Source organism: Rhinopithecus roxellana, chromosome 9, assembly GCF_007565055.1.
Source record: "Rhinopithecus roxellana isolate Shanxi Qingling chromosome 9, ASM756505v1, whole genome shotgun sequence".
Classification (NCBI taxonomy): Eukaryota; Metazoa; Chordata; class Mammalia; order Primates; family Cercopithecidae; genus Rhinopithecus; species Rhinopithecus roxellana.
In genome coordinates, this window is record NC_044557.1 from 82746449 (window position 1) to 82763468 (window position 17020).

The following is a 17020-nucleotide window of genomic DNA, read 5'->3' on the forward strand; positions in this document are numbered from 1 at the left end:
CTTCTGCCATGATTGTGAGGTCTCCCCAGCCACGTGGAACTGTGAGTTCATTAAACCTGTTTTTCTTTATAATGTACCCAGTCTGGTATGTCTTTATCAGCAGCACGACAACAAACTAACACACCAGACTTAGGTGTGTACCCCTCTAGTGACATACAGGAGTGATAGGGAGGAACAAAGAAATATTCTGAGCCTTTCCCATCCCATCTTCTGAGCAGGCTTCTGTGTTTATCCACAAGCCCAATCAGCATGACAAAGGGCCCTGTTAGAGCACCAAAAAAAAAAAAAATTCAGAGGCTAAAATGAATTTATATTAGAGCAACAAGATACTCCTGCAAGACATGAATACAAATAGAACTAGAGGCCACAGAGAGACAAGTCGAAGGTTTAGATGGTGACATAGGAGGTTTGGGACAGTGGTGGCCATAATGAGTGGGGCATTGGGAAAAGGGATGGTCAAAGAAAAGAGTGTGCTATGGCAGAGAGTCATCTTTGAAATCCTTCCATGGTAGTCAGTGATCCTTCATTGCTCTTTGCTGTTTTTGCAGTTAGTATTGTGTTCCTTTTGAATGGGTCACCATGCTGAGATGGGCTTTATGTGAGGACAAGAGGTCCCCATTTACTCAGGCTGTATGTGTAAGACACGTGGTGAAAGTAGGTCTTTCTTCTTCCCATTATGGAGACAGGGTCTAGCTCTCGTCGCCCAGTCTGGGGTGCAGTGGCACCATCACGGCTCATTGTAGCCTTGATCTCCCAGGCTCAAGTGATCCCCTCACTTCTCAGCCACCCAAGTAGCTGGGACCACAGGCGCAGCATGCACCACTACACCAGGCTACACACACCTGGACCCTTGAACCTTAATCGTTCTGTCACATATGTATAGTGATGGGTTCTGCCATCATCACTTTGCTAGAGACTTATGTGCAACAGGAATCATGTCTTCGGATATGTAAATCTACATGAGATCAAAGTGCAAAATGGAAGTTTGCATTAGACAGCCCTGGCTCTGAAAAGGAGAAAACATGTGGTCTTTGATATAGAAGGCTCTTTGGGCTCCATCCCCTGTGCTTCAGCCATCCCAGCCTCCTTCTGGCTCTGCATATGCATGGCGTTGTTCCTGGTCTTGCTGATCCTTTCTTTTTTCCAGAGTATCTTCTTTATAAAGCTTCTAGCATTAGTGAACACCAACCCATCCCTCTTTCACAACCACCAAGAGCGTCACATCCTTTATGAAGTATTCTTTCCTTCTAGACACAGCTAACAACTCTCTCCTGTGTGCGAGTGTGGCATCTCAAATTTTTACCAACAAACCCGCAATGAACACTTCCGTTTAATGTATCCATCGCTCCTCCTAATTTTTTTGTGGGTGATGCCATGTCTTGTTATTGTGGATTCTCCTAATGCAATGTGCAATGTCAGGTATACAGAAAGTGCTTATTAAATAGTTGTAAAGTTAATAAAGAAAGGAATGATCTGTTTCTCTGTTTAATTCGGTAACTGATGTTGCATGAGATTCAATCCTGGTCTGCATGTGGAGAGTGGGATTGCTCTGGTTTCTTTCTCTGCTTTATCAACTACTTACTCAAGGAAGATGTACATCCTGGGGGCTGTCCATGTATCAATTTTGCAGCTAATAAATAGTAAAAGGCTGTTTTTCAAATCTCTGTTTGATGGGCCACCATTACTATTAAGAGTTTAGACATTCTTGGAATTCTCGGAATCAAGAATTCTTGGAATCAATTCTTGGAATCAACCATCATACTTAGCCCTATGGCTTCAGAGTCTGGGATGAGGAGGGAAGCACTGGAGTCCAGTAGTCAGGAGCATGGGCTCTGGCAGATATGGGTTCACATCCTAGGCTCACTACTTCCCAGCTATGTGATGTTGAACACATGAATTTTTCCCAATCTCCTTTTCTTCATCTTTAAAATAGCAGTCAAAATTCCTGCCTCACAAGGCTGTTGTGATGTTAAAAAGGGCTCATAGGAAAAGCATTTTGCGTGGTGTTCAGTAAATAGCAAATAACTAAATGATAGCTACTATTGTTTTATTATTATTGCTATCATGAATTCCTAAAATTCCTTTGAGAAATCAAAGTCAAAACTCTAATGCTAAATATTAGTGTTTTAATGCTAAATGTCAATGTTCTAATGCTATAGCTGGGGGCCAGGAAAAGAAACAAAATACCCAGACGTCAAGCCTTTGCAACGCCCAGGAGGCAGATAACTGTCTTCCTGCTTGCCAAGGCCACTTTGGGCACACTCTTGGCTTCTGCTCTTTCCCAGATTAGCGCAGCCCTTAACAGACAGTTCCATGAGAAAGGGAGTCTGAAATACTTCAAAGGCAGGAAGTGACTGGCCCAGGAGGCAGTGGCCAGCTTGGCAAAAGGTTCAATAACAGATCTAGGATGGATTATGTCCCGCCCTACCTTTCCTAACTCCAGCAGCACAGGGCTGAAGGATTCTTGTGTGTGGAGAAGAAGAAAAGATATTATATCCAGGCAGCCCCACATCTCATGGGCCCAAGGGGGAAATAAGACTTCATCCTTTAAAAGGGCTGTTTAGTGTCTTCCCTTCAGAAAGAAGGGTCCGTATCTTCTATACGAAAGTGTCTTCTCATGTAACAAGGACATGGGGTTCTCCCAGATCTACTGAATCTGATTCTTTCCATTTGGTGCCCAGAAAACAGCATTTTACCAAGCTCTCCAGGGCATTTCTAAGCACAGTAAAGTTTGAGAAACACTCATCTAGAGACAGATAGCACATCAGTGACTCTAATAGATTATGATACAGATTCTACGTAATAATATAGTAATGTGTAATTATACAGATTTGAGACTCTTCAACTCCTGAAGCCCCCAAGGCAGTGCAGGATATTTTAGTGTTTAATAGAATACATGTTGTGTGATTGATGTATGAGGAACCTGTAAACAATCCAGGAATGATGGACCATGCCTGTATTCCCAGGACTTTGAATGGGTTGAATAGCTTCTCCTGTCTGCCTCACTCTAAATATTTGGATCACTGCACTGTATTATATCCAGGATTTGTGGTATTTTATTATATGAAACAAACAAGGCTATAAACCAAAATTTCCTGCAGTATATACCACTTTTCTCTGTCTGAAGGACAAATAACTACTATTTAAGTACTGGGGGAAAGATGTAGGTGTGTTCGGACTTTTGCCAAGTTGCTTTCGGGTGAGTTCTCAAGGCTATGGTTAAACAGAGTTTGCCAGTCCTCCCCTGGACATTCTGAATCCGAAATGGAGACAGGTTGGACAAAATAAAAATGTTAAGAAGCTCCCTCAGATGAGTTTGAGGCAGTCAAGTTTGAGAGTCTGTGGTCGAAATGTCAAGGTTCTTAAACCTCAGAATCTAGAGATTCAATTTAACCTCCAGGTTTCAGAGTCAGTTTCTGAGAGGTTTTTCAGGCTCATAGTGTAGTAGACTAGCAGCTTTACTTCTAGAATAACAGTAAGTGAGAAAATACGATGTCCTTTTCTTCCCCCCAGGGCTGAGGAAAAGGAGAGAGACAGTTTGCACCCAAAGGCATTCTTTTTCTCTCATTTTCTCAGTGTGTGTGTTGGTTGTGACCTTCGCGCGTCACGAGAACCCTTCAAAACTCCCCAGAGAAAGGTGACCATCCAAGCAACGAGGACTGCAAAGCCAGGCAGCAGAACTACTCCTCTGATAGTGTCAGGAGCCAGTTACGTTTTAATAGAAACAATAACACCAAAGGGTGAGAGGGTGAGGGTGGAGGCCAAGGCCTTCCTATCCCATCTAGGTATCCGTCTAAAAACGTTGCCGGGGGGCCTTGAGACCTTGTATTTCTCGCTTAACATTTCTGGAATTAACAAGCCCCTGATATTTCATAGTCAGATCAAAGATCATAGCCTAGCCAAAAGACCACAGCCTGTGTTGCATCACTCACCCCTCCAAGTCTGGCTTTCTGCACTTGTGGAGTAAAGGTCATGGTACCTACCTACTATCTTCTATACGAAAGTGTCTTCTCATGTAACAAGGACATGGGGTTCTCCCAGATCTACTGAATCTGATTCTTTCCATTTGGTGCCCAGAAAACAGCATTTTACCAAGCTCTCCAGGGCATTTCTAAGCACAGTAAAGTTTGAGAAACACTCATCTAGAGACAGATAGCACATCAGTGACTCTAATAGATTATGATACAGATTCTACGTAATAATATAGTAATGTGTAATTATACAGATTTGAGACTCTTCAACCCCTGAAGCCCCCAAGGCAGTGCAGGATATTTTAGTGTTTAATAGAATACATGTTGTTTGATTGATGTATGAGGAACCTGTAAACAATCCAGGAATGATGGACCATGCCTGTATTGGTTGCTGCAAAGTGAACACAGGTTCTTAGCATGATGCTAGGCACCCAGGAAGTACTTGGTGAATGATAGTGCTGAGTGTTATGGTCATTATGGTGTCTGTAGGCTCTGTTCCTCAAGGTTCTTCATAAAAAGAACTAATAAGATGTATAGGCCGGGCGCGGTGGCTCAAGCCTGTAATCCCAGCACTTTGGGAGGCCGAGGCGGGCGGATCACGAGGTCAGGAGATCGAGACCATCCTGGCTAACACGGTGAAACCCCGTCTCTACTAAAAAATACAAAAAAAAAAACTAGCCGGGCGAGGTGGCGGGCGCCTGTAGTCCCAGCTACTCGGGAGGCTGAGGCAGGAGAATGGCATAAACCCGGGAGGCGGAGCTTGCAGTGAGCTGAGATCCAGCCACTGCACTCCAGCCTCGGCGACAGAGCGAGACTCCGTCTCAAAAAAAAAAAAAAAAAAAAAAAAAAAAAAAAAAAAAAGCATACACATATATAGAGAGATGTATTATAAGGAATTCGCTTACTCAGTTATGAAGGTGGAGAAGTCCCAAGATCTGCAAACTGGAGAGCCAGGAGAGCCGATAGTATAGTTCCAGTCTGAATCTGAGTCCAAAGGCAGGAGATGGCAGTCAGGCAGAAAGAGTGAATTATCCCTTACCCAGCCTATTCTCTTCAGGCCTTCGATGGATTGAATGGGGTCCACTTGTATTAGGGAGGGCTATCTGCTTTACAAAGTCTACCAATTCAAATGTTCATCTCATCTACAAATACCTTTATAGACAAACCCAGAACAGTGTTTAACCAAATATCTGGACCCCCAGTGGCCCAATCAAGGTCACACATGAAATTAACCATCACAGACTTATTGTGGTTTCCAGTTCACTAAGGATAATGGGAAGTTACCAGCTAGTGTATATGCATCTCTGTTTTATTATACTTAACCCAAGTTCTCTGCCATCCTGATACCAATCTCGTTGGAGATTCTTTTACTTTTTTTTATTTATTTTTATTTATTTATTTATTTATTTATTTATTTATTTATTTATTTAAGACGGAGTCTCGCTCTGTCGCCTAGGCTGGAGTGCAGTGATGCGATCTCTGCTCACTGCAAGCTCCGCCTCCTGGGTTCACACCATTCTCCTGCGTCAGCCTCCCGAGTAGCAGGGACTACAGGCACCCGCCACCACGCCCAGCTAATTTTTTGTATTTTTAGTAGAGATGGGGTTTCACCATGTCAGCCAGGATGGTCTCTGTCTCCTGACCTTGTGATCCACCCGGCTCAGCCTCCCAAAGTGCTGTTATTACAGGTGTGAGCCACCACGTCCAGCCTCGTTGGAGATTCTGACTTTCATCTTCATGCAGTCAGAGGGTTGATTCCTTAATCATGCTCTCAGTGGGCAACTCCCTCTCCCCACCCCCGCTTCCCTTCGTCAAACTCTTGTGGGGCAGAGAGTGGCAGATATGGGACCAGTGCTGCTGAGAATACATATGACTTCTCCAACCATGAACTAGAAGCAAAGTTTGGCTTTATGGCCACATAAATCCTCCTTTGTCCTTCTTTTATCTTTTACCTCTCCCATACATATTAATTAATTAATTAATTAAGCATACCTCTCTAAATCATCCAATCTTGATTCTTATAATGGTAATGCCTATGAGGGTTCTAAAAGTTAGAAATGATTTAATACTAGAGGTTTTGATTACACTGAATATAAAATCACATAAAATGAGCAAATGATGAGAAGAAGAGGGGAGTGAGGTTTGAAATTAGCCTTATTTCCTGTACATACACGAGGCACACTTACGTTGGTTTTTATCTTGGCCTATTTTGGGAGTGATATATTTGGCTCACAACCAGGAGTAGAAAATAGAAACAAGGACCTGTATCTTCCAAACCAACCTCAGTACCACTGACATTTTGAGCCGAATCATTTTCTGTTGTGAGGGCTGTCCTATACATTCTAAAATGTTCAGCAGTTTAATGGGTCTCTACCCATTAGATGCCAGTAGTACCTGTGCCCCCGCCCCCAAACACACACACACACAAGTTGTTACCACCAGTGTCTCCAGACATTGCCAGTTATGCCGTAGGGAGCAAAATTATACCCAATTGAGAACCACTGCTCTAAACATAGGAAAGATCTTAGACTGTTAAAATAAAAATATACTGGTTTTCTCTAGGTCAAACCTCTTATTTATGGCACTCCATGTATAGGATTCATGTTTGATGAGAATTATTTTATGCAAACAGAGTTACTCGATTTCTCTCCTCCATTCTTGTTGGAGAATTTCTTTTCCCAATAAACATTTTTTATTGAGTCAGGAAAGCACTGTGGTGAGAACAGATCTGGGTTCTAGTCTCAGCTCTATGCATTCTACCACTGTGGCTGTGACAGCTAATGACCCTGCTGTCATTTTCTCTGTGTGAATTACAGGAATAATGAATCCAAACCTCAAAAATGGCAGTACAGATTCAATGAGTAACTGTCTATAAAACCTTTGTAGGCATATTGTAGTTGTTCAATAAATGTGAGCTCTGCTTATTGGCTATTCTGCTGGGGCAACCATGGATCTCACTTTTTTGGAATATGCATTTCACACCAGATATATTGAAGTTGCAGTTCAGACCCACCCCCAAAGTCCTTGTTACATGGTTTAGAAATTTCAATATATGCAAGTATCTGAAACTCTATACATTCAGTGTGATCATTTAGGATATCTATTAACTCCAGACTCCGGGGAAGATTTCCCCAGAAAAATGGCAAGGCCTCACCCAGCTTTCTAGCTCTCTTGAGCAACAAGCCTGGTGACAACAGTGGACTGTCATCTTGTACCACATGAATATGGGATGATGCATTTCTGGGAGAAGTATCATCAGGCCAGATGCTCTCAGCAGGGATGCATTTGTACAGCCAATTAGTCAGTGGTAACCTCAGTGATTCCTTTTTTTTTTTTTTTTTTTTTTTTTTTTTTGCACTGAACAGAGGCAAGTATCTCAAGCCATTACATTCTGACAGCCAGCGAAAAGCCCATAGAACCTTCCAGAAGAAAACTCTGTCCACTGGCACAAACAACAATGAATCTCACAAGACAGCATAAGAACATATTATTGAAGAATAATCTAAGATACCACTGAAATTTCCCTCCATCTCCACAACACTAGACTGAGTGGCAGATTATACTCTGAGGGATTGTTTTCTAATTTCTCTCATTGCTTCTACACCCCATTTCTCTTAGTCACAGAGCACAGAGCCCTGTGCGTTTGTCAACTGCATGAATAAGTGAAGTTCCTTTCTTCTTCTTCTTCTTCTTCTTCTTTTAAAATTATCTTTTTTCCTCTTTGTCTTTTGCTTTAATCTTATTTTAATTTCAAGGGCTTCTCTGTTGACTGATCCAACAGATTCTTCATTGGAACAATGTTCTCTAAGATTTGCTACTTTAGATAAAATCGTTTTTAAAAATCTCCAGATCCTGCAGCTTTTCCAAGAGAAAAACAAAAGCACTCTTTTAAAGGGGAATACAAGGTCTATCTAAACACTCCTTTTTTTGGTCACCTCTCAAGGAGATAGAAATATCTCTTTTGCAAACAAAGCTATGCAAGATAAAAATGTATTAATGACACTTTGGGAGGCTGAGGTAGTCGGATCACCTGAGGTCGGGAGTTCGAGACCAGCCTGACCAACGTGGAGAAACCCCATCTCTACTAAAAACACAAAATTAGCTGGGCATGGTAGTGCATGCCTGTAGTTCCAGCTACTCAGGAGGCTGAGGCAGGAGACTCTCTTGAACCCGCGAGGCAGAAGTTGCGGTGAGCTGAGATCGTGCTATTGCACTCCAGCCTGGGCAACAAGAGCAAAACTGTCTCAAAAATGAAATAAAATAAAAACAAAAGATTAATGAATAATACTTATAACAGTGATGACATTTTATCATAAGAAATCTTAGAGTAGAAGGTTTTTTTTTTTTTTTTTGAGACGGAGTCTCGCTCTGTCGCCCAGGCTGGAGCGCAGTGGCCGGATCTCAGCTCACTGCAAGCTCCGCCTCCCGAGTTTACGCCATTCTCCTGCCTCAGCCTCCCGAGTAGCTGGGACTACAGGCGCCCACCACCTCGCCTGGCTAGTTTTTTGTGTTTTTTTAGTAGAGACGGGGTTTCACCGTGTTAGCCAGGATGGTCTCGATCTCCTGACCTCGTGATCCGCCCGTCTCAGCCTCCCAAAGTGCTGGGATTACAGGCTTGAGCCACCGCGCCCGGCCGAAGGTATCTTTAAGCAGTGCTTCTCAGATTTTAAGATGTACGTATGTATCACCTGGGTATCTTGTTAAAATGCAGATCACATAGTTCTACAAGTTGTCAGGTGATACCAGTGCTGCTGGTGTGTGGACCATACTTTGAGTAGGAAGGCAACTGAGTTCCTTAATCTATAGCAACACAGTCCAGTGGAACTATGTGCAATGATGGAAATGTTCTAGATCTGGTCTAACAGGGCAGCCATTAGCCACATGTGGCTACTGAGCACTTGAAATGTAGCTGGTGCATGGAGGAAATTACTTTTAAATTTTATTTAATTCCAATTCGTATATCTTTAAGTGGTCATGTATGCCTGGTGGCTACCATATTTGACAAGCACCACTCTGTAGTGGAGAAGAGAGAGACAGCGATATAGTAAAAAAAAAAAAAAGTTAAGAGAGAAGAAACCTAAACAGCAAGGTGAAGCTCCAAATCCTCTCACCCATATTGTAAATATATTCTTGTTCTCACTCTCCTTCCTGCTGTATGCAGGGAGGGCTCAAGGCTTCCCCTCTGTTCTCCATCATGTTCCCAGAATCACTCTATATACAAAATAGTAATTAGAAAAGGCCTTACAAACATTCTTAAGTGCGGACAATTATCTCGTTTACATAAACCTCTTTGAATTGGCAAAATCAAGGAAGAAATCTTATGAGAAATAGTTTCTTTGTTATGAGCTCTTTCCCTTTGGGTCATATCAGGGCAGGATTCTGAAGACAGGCTCCAAGGTTATTATATTGTGGGTTCTTGCCCTTTGGCCTGGAACACAGAGGGAAATGCAAACATTTCTGGAATGTCCAGACATTCCAGAAAAGTTTAAAAGAAAAAAGAGCTCAAGTTGAGTTCCCCCAAATGAGAAAGTGCTGAGGGTGGTGATAGGGTAGGGCTTGGTTTTGTATGAACTACAGCTGTCAGCTCTCAGCAGGTTACAATCTATATTGTAGTTAACGAGGTTTGGAGATCTTCCCTGGGTTGGTGAGTACTAATTTCCATTGAGGAAAGAGTTATGAGATGTCTTAATGATAAAAGATAATTTTTCTGTGTGGGCAGAGCCACAAAGCATGTTGCTATAAAACTGTGGATTGGGCCATTTCTTTTGTGTACACACTTTCCCCTTAAAGAATCTACTTGGCATGAGTAACAAACCTGCTTGGGGACCCTTGTGATTAATTGCTTGAACTGGCTGGTGGCCATCAGCAGGATCTTGCAATTTACCAGGTTCTACACAGAATTATGAAACTGAAGGTTTAATGAGACTTTAGGTAATAGAGCCCAGATGTCCAAGACTACGATGTTTGAAATTACACTGCTTGCAAGGCTGTGGGGCTTAAACCTTATTTATTTCTTTCTTAGTTGATTTTCTTATTCCCATCTTTATGTAATCTTGCACCAGTCAAATAAGTCTTCACCTTGACATACTGTATCTAGAGAAGCTATTCACAAACACACACCTGTGGCCAACACCTTGGAGAACCCAGAGAGCCAACACCCCCCTACCTTTCAACCCAACCTCTTGGGATCACCCCTCAGCCAAGGATATGGTAATTACCAAACCTCTCAGCCAAGGATATGGTAATTAACAGTCCTACCACCACCTTGCTGCTATGCAGCACTGAACTTCCAGATTGCTTTCACACATTTAATTGCATTTTATTCTGTCAGGGTCTGGGAGAAATGGGCTGGGACAGGTATTATCTCTATTTGGATGAGGAAACCAAAGTACACAGAAGACAAGGGATAATAATAGCTAACATTTGTGAAACCCTCATGTGCCAAGAAGTACTGTTCCCTGGGGTTTATGTGCATTATTACTTTTAAGCCTCATAACAGCTTTGAAGTTGATATGATTATCAGTTCCACTTTGAAATGGGAGAACTAGAGCACAAAGAGGTTGGGTCACACCACTAAGAACTGATGGAGCCAGGATGAAACCTGCTGTGGCTCTTAGTTATATGCACTTCCACCTCCCTAAGGAAGTGTCGTCTGCATCACAGCCAAGACCTGGAATCATTGTTGTTAAAGCAGGATTCTTTGTACATCATTTGCAAGGAGGAAGACAAATCCCAGGTACATTTTCTAACGAGAAGCTACCTATACCATTTTCCCCTGCTCTCCTACAGGGCAGTACAGCCTGGAGAGGGATTCTATTTATTGTTGTCTCATTTGAAAAGAAAAAAAGAAAAAAGAAAAAAACTTGACCTAATATTCCAGGCCATTCACGATGGAAACCTCAACCTCTCCTTCCATCCTTATCCACAATGCATTCCAGACACAGTAACTGATTAAATTTGTCCTACATGTCCCTACCCTTGTTTACATGGTCTCTACTTCTTTCCTCATCCTCCTGCCCAAATTCTACCCTTTCTGTAAGAGCGAATGCTACTGGCACTGGCTACTCCTGAAAGAAGGTCTCACATATTCTCTCAAAGCCTATCTTTCCCTGCTCTGAACCTCCATATGATTTTGCTGAATGAATGAATGAACAAATGGAATAACCATCATCTCCTAATTGCTGTCCTAGGCACTGTGCTAAACATCAGGGATATAAAAATGAATAACAAATAACTCCTGCCCTTGCCTTCAGAAAGCTCCCAGTCTAATGAGAGATTTGCACACAGAAAAACCATTACTGCACGATGTCCTGCATGCTATTATAGAAGGGCAAGATTCCAGGGGAGCAGAAGGGAGCGGGAGGAGCTCTCCTTGCTGTTTACAGATATGGCTGGGAATTCTGCCCAAGCCTTATCCCCTCTTCTAGTTATGGAAACTTCACGTGGGAAGGGATTGTGTTTTATGCATCTTTGCACAACTACCAAGTAATCAGCATAGTCTCCTAAACTAAACAAACGTAAGATAAATAATGAAGGACTGTATTAGAAGTGATGGAGTCTCCCTCATTATGGTAGGGGCAGTCTACAAGCCTCTCCTCTCATCTTTGCAGTGGAAATAAAGAAGAGGAAAGCAGGCCCTTGCTGCTGTCCACAGTGGCCCTCCAATGGAGCTGGCCCAGAAAGGGAGAGAAGGAGGAAGCGTCTGGCATTTCCTTAGGGTGAGTGAATAGCAATGACCTAAACCACAGCTTTCTTTTGCAAGGGGTCAAGAAATGTTTAATGTCCTGCTTTAAAATAACAATTTGGGCAAGTCTTCCTCAAACCTACTTCTGTTCTGAAGAGTTGGAAAATATTTCTTATTTTAAATTATTCCCTTTTCAGAGCAGTGATTCTGATTCTATAAAATTATGAGGCCCTTATAAAACAGTCTACCAGTAAGAGGTTTTTTTTTTGTTTTTTGTTTTTTTAATTTGCTATTCTTCTGAACAGGATTGCGAGGGAGTCCTGGGCAGTGGCCCAGCCCCATGAAAAGCTTTCCCTCCAGACGGTTAGCGTTTGCTTTGGGGGGACTACAACAGCACTTCATTCATATTTTTGAAGTTTGCTGGAGACAGGAGGTGGAATGGCTGTCACTACACAACATTCATATCTTTCCAGAACCACCAACCTGTGTTGCCCTACCATTTTAAGGAACCAGTGTGGGATAAGGAAGATAACAAATTCTTCCATTTGGCAGCTTTGAGACTGGTCAAGTTGTTTAAGTTCTATGAGCCATCTGAACCACAGCTTCCTCATGTATAAAAGGAGAAGATTTGTGTGTTGCAGATTTTTTTTTTTTTTAATTTGGTGAGAACTACTATATTTCATCAAATCCGAGATATGTTTTTTTTCTAAAAACTTTAGAGATGGGGGTCTCACTATGTGGCCCAGAATGGAGTGCAGTGGCCCTTTGTAGGCAAGATCATAGTGTACTGTATTCCCAAACTCCTGGGCTCAAGTGATCCTCCTGACTCAGCCTCCCAAGTGGCTAGGACTACAGGTGTGTGCCACCATGTCTGACCCAAAGTACATTTTAAAAAAATGTGCCACTGAGAAAGAAGGAAAGAAAAATGCTGATTAAACTATGATACAATGCTTTTTATAGTCCTGCATCAGGCATAATTATTAGCCTTTTGTGGCTTAGAGATTTCTTCAATCTGTTCTAAGGAACTTGACAATGTCTATGCCTTCTGGTATAAACTTCATGTGTGATAAGTAATCATTTTGGATGCAACTCCATAATAAAACACAATACACCTTTATCTACTTGTAATATCTTTCTCTTAGGTAGTGCAAAACTCAGTTTGCTGCTTTGCAAAAATATATGAAGTTGTAATTATACCTCCAATGTCAAAGTTTGCCTCACTAATAGCACTGTTTCTTTGACTTTTGGCATACAAGACACATTTTTTCCTTCAATGCCAAATTATAGTATAATATTTCTGAAGATGTTTTTCAATAGTGATTAAACTCAACAGGTGAACTTGAGTGAAGTAATGAAAATATGCACAATCACAGATCATTTTAGATGTGCATGACTGCCATGTGACCTACAGTGATTATAAGACTTCCTAGATTGTAAGAGGTACAATTCAGAAATGTTAAAATATGAGACAAGTTGGATCTCAGATGCAATGTAATACGGTAAATGAAAGAGCATATATCATGGATCTTGTATCCTGTAGTTGCCTAACAAACCTCCAATCCCTTCCCTTTTAATATAGAATGAGAATACAATGAAGCATAAAAGGGTGGAGGGAGGCTGGACCTCATCTTTTGGCAAAGATATAAAATACTGAATTTAAATCTGAATCTTGTTGGGTAAAATTTATATTACAGGAAATAAAAAACCGTGAATGATCTCCATATCCTACGTCAGATGGCTGCAAATATTTTGTCATAGCCTTTCTCCCTACCTCTCGTTGAGAGATGGGGTCTTTTTTCCCCCTCCTGCTTCCTTGAATCTGGGACAGGCCTGAGACTTCTTGGACCAACAGCATATGATAGAAATTTCTTTGTGCCCGTTCTGAGCTTAATCTTTAGGAGGACTGGAAACTTCTGTTTCTTCCTCCTTTGAACCCAGTTGCCATGCTGTGAATAAGCCATGAAGCTACACAGAGAGGCCCACATGGAGGGGGACTGAGGTTATTCCAAATATCAGCTGCCACCGCAGCTGAACAAGCAGCCAAATGCCTGTGCTAACATGCTAGCCATTTCAGTGAAACATCTTGGATGTGGATCCTCAGTCCCCAATGACAGTATGAACAGAAAAAAATAAGAGGTCCCTGCTAAGCCTTGCCCAAATTGCAAAATCATGAGCAAATAATAATTGTTGTTTTGAGCCTCTCCAGTATGGGGTGGCTTGCCATGCAGCAGATCATCAAAATTCACTCCTTTGTTAATTTTCACAGATGCTCTGAGCAAGACTTGTTCTAGAATCTCAAAGAGCAGAACCTGGAAGACAGCCTAGATCTGCTGACTCCTGAACTGAAACTCTTGCATAATTATTCTACACACTCAAGTTATTAAGGGCTAAGCAAGGCTTATGGAGCTCCTAAAGTCTTATTCCTTAGCCCTCATAGGACTATATCATGAGATGAGTCTAGGTCAATTCTGGTGGGTTCAGGAAAGCTAGAGAATTAAAAAAACATTCAAGAGAAAAAAAGTTTCAGCACAGCACACCCACCTATTGACCACACCCCAACTCCCCATAAACACACAAGGTCTTGTACCCTACTTGGAAATTGAGAGTAGAGTTCATGAGTTTGATGCAAATATATTTGTGATACTGTCAAGCTTTGTTAGATATCTGTTGGTGTTCTCAAGGAATAATATAGTGAAAACAAGCAAGAATCACTGTGGATTGATTGATCTCAGTCATAGGTTATTCAGAATGGCATCTGAAGAAGAAACAGACTATCTTGTCAATGGAATAAAATACAGGGACTAGAATCAGTCCTTTTCTTTTGACAGGAAGGCTCCATATGGAGGCAGAAATCTATCTGGTTAACTACAATGTCATTTTAGACAGACATCAAGTGTATTTCACACTGTTGTTCACCTTCTATGTCAGGATGCCAAGACCTTTTGTTTCAACATGCAGCAGCCTGCATGCCCAGGTTATGGCTTCTGCAGCATGTTAGCTGATGGTCATAGTATGTGCCCTTGGTAGTGTCATCTACACCCAAAGAGGCAACACTGTCAAGCTTTTCTTCTTGTAGTGCAATGTTCAGCTGAAGAGGCTTAAGGAAATATATCTATGTCTTCTTTGTCTCAAGAAAATTCCAAATATCACTGAAGCGGGAAGCATTCTCATAGGCATGTATGCAAGATGCTATTTACTGTGGGTATAGATGTTAGAAACTTAGTGTTTAATTTAATTTGGAAATCAGAAGGTAGGGGAAAGTCATTTAAGTTAACTTAGTGTTGAATTCAATACAAATAACTGTTGTTATCTCTGCTTTAAAGAAATTGTAATTCTTTCCCAGGACTTGCTGACTGATGACAAAGCTCTTGCTTCCTACAGAAATCAGGGACTTAGGAGAGGGTAGCACATGGATGTAACAAATTAGAAAGGAGAATAAAGTGCAGGGGCACAATGGCTGGAGGTGAAGGCAGAGGTTAGATAGGACCAATCCTCAGACCGAAGGTTAAACAAGGGGGCCAGGCTGCTATTGCAGTTATTACATGTTAGGAGAATTTATTTGCAGCACTATTTAAAAATCTGAATAAGAATATTTAAGCTAGAGGAATATAGACACGAAAAAAAATCTATTATTTTCTTTATAAATCAAGTTAAGGACAAATCCCTCTATTTCAAAAGTCAGGCTCTGGCAATTTTAATAATCTAAAACAAGTATTGGCAAACTATAGCCCCTGTAGGACAAATCCAGCTCACTCCTGTTTCTGAAAATAAAGTTTTATTGGATCACAGCCACACCCATTCGTTTATGTATTGTCTTATGGCTGCTTTCAAAACACCAGAAGAGCTGAGCAGTTATAGAGATCATATAACTCACAAACTCCAAAGTATTTACCATCTGGTTATTTACAAAAAAGTTTGCCGACCCCTGTAAAATAAATGTAATATCAAAAATAAATCTAAATATTAGTGAAAAAACTTTGAGAAGTTTATTATGCATTGCAAGAAAAACAGCTGTCATTGAGTACTTTCTACTCCAGAGATCTAAATTTTAATCTTCACTCAGAACAAGTTCTGTGAAGTAAGCAGCATCATAGAAGCAGCTAAGACCTACAGATAATATCAATTACCAGTAGTTGGTAGAGAAGTGAAGAAACAGAAAAAATATAACATTACAACAGTCTAGGGCTATTTAGGGTAGGGATATGTGTATCATAGCATAATAAATAACTGATGTGCATAATGATCGATTTTGAAAATCTAGGTGCTTAAAACAGTAAGTTTCAGCAATCTGGAAAACTCTTAAGTAGTGAAGCTTATTCTCAACATTTCTTGACAAAGAAAATGTTAGCCATGTATGAATGTGGTGTGAGATTTCAGGAAACTGCTAATGTGACTTTGTGTGCATAACATGTTTCTGAAAATATTCATTCCCTATATCCACCCTCTATATCAGCTTTTCCTTGCCAGTCCCTGGTCTCTGCATTCATCGTTTAGGCCCTTGTGGTGTCTTTATCTGGTCTCTAACTTTTTTTTTTTTTGAGATGGAGTCTCGCTCTGTCACCAGGCTGGAGTGCAGCGGTGCGATCTCGGCTCACTGCAATCTCTGCCTCCTAGGTTCAAGTGATTCTTTTGCCTCAGCCTCCCAAGTAGCTGGGACAGCAGGCATGCACCACCACGCTCAGCTAATTTTTGCATTTTTTGTAGAGACAGGGTTTCACCATGTTGGCCAGGATGGTCTCGATCTCTTGACCTTGTGGTCTGTCCACCTCGGCCTTCCAAAGTGCTGGGATTACAGGCGTGAGCCACCGCGCCCGGCCCTGGTCTCTAACTTTCTACTTTCTGCTCCCATCTATTCAAAACACTTTTACCGATCAGTATCCCTACAAAACCTCTCTTGCTCATCAGCACATACCAAATGAATATCAGTATGGGTGACGGATTGTGCTAGATTCTGAGGAAGATTCAGAACTGGATGAGGGAGTTTTTGTCCACAGAGTGCTTAAAATATTTGGAAGAAAAGACAGTATCTTTACAGAAAAATAATTAACGGTATAAGGTATCTGTTGATTCAGAAAAAAAAAAAAAAAGGTTTACTAGATTTTATAAAAGGAGTGACTGCTATTGCATGAACTGGTCCTGGAGAGGGTGGAATTTGAATCAGGCCTTGAAAGAGAGGAGGAAAAAAGGAGAAGGGGTATTTTAGAAAGTTAGTGATGCCCATCTGTATTCAAAAACCTCTTGTGGCTCCACATTTCTTAGAGGATAAATTCAATTTTACAAGGCTAAGTCCAAGGATCTCCACAATCTCCATCTGCACCCTCCATAATGCACTTCACTAATCAGCTCTCCCCTGATTTTTCTTAGT

General features: G+C 41.4%; 1 protein-coding gene across 4 annotated transcripts in view; it reads right to left on the reverse strand.

Annotated features, from left to right (window-relative positions):
* The window catches only part of SAMD12 (sterile alpha motif domain containing 12), a 489179-nt gene that overhangs the window by 69148 nt on the left and 403011 nt on the right, over positions 1-17020 (reverse strand). For 2 of the 4 annotated variants that reach the window (XM_030938009.1, XM_030938010.1), the window contains exon 5: positions 4877-4955. The exons of the other annotated variants lie outside the window; for them this stretch is intronic. In XM_030938009.1, coding sequence (XP_030793869.1) covers positions 4877-4955 — 79 coding nt within the window. The remainder of the gene's footprint in view (positions 1-4876; positions 4956-17020) is intronic. 4 annotated transcript variants of the gene reach the window in all.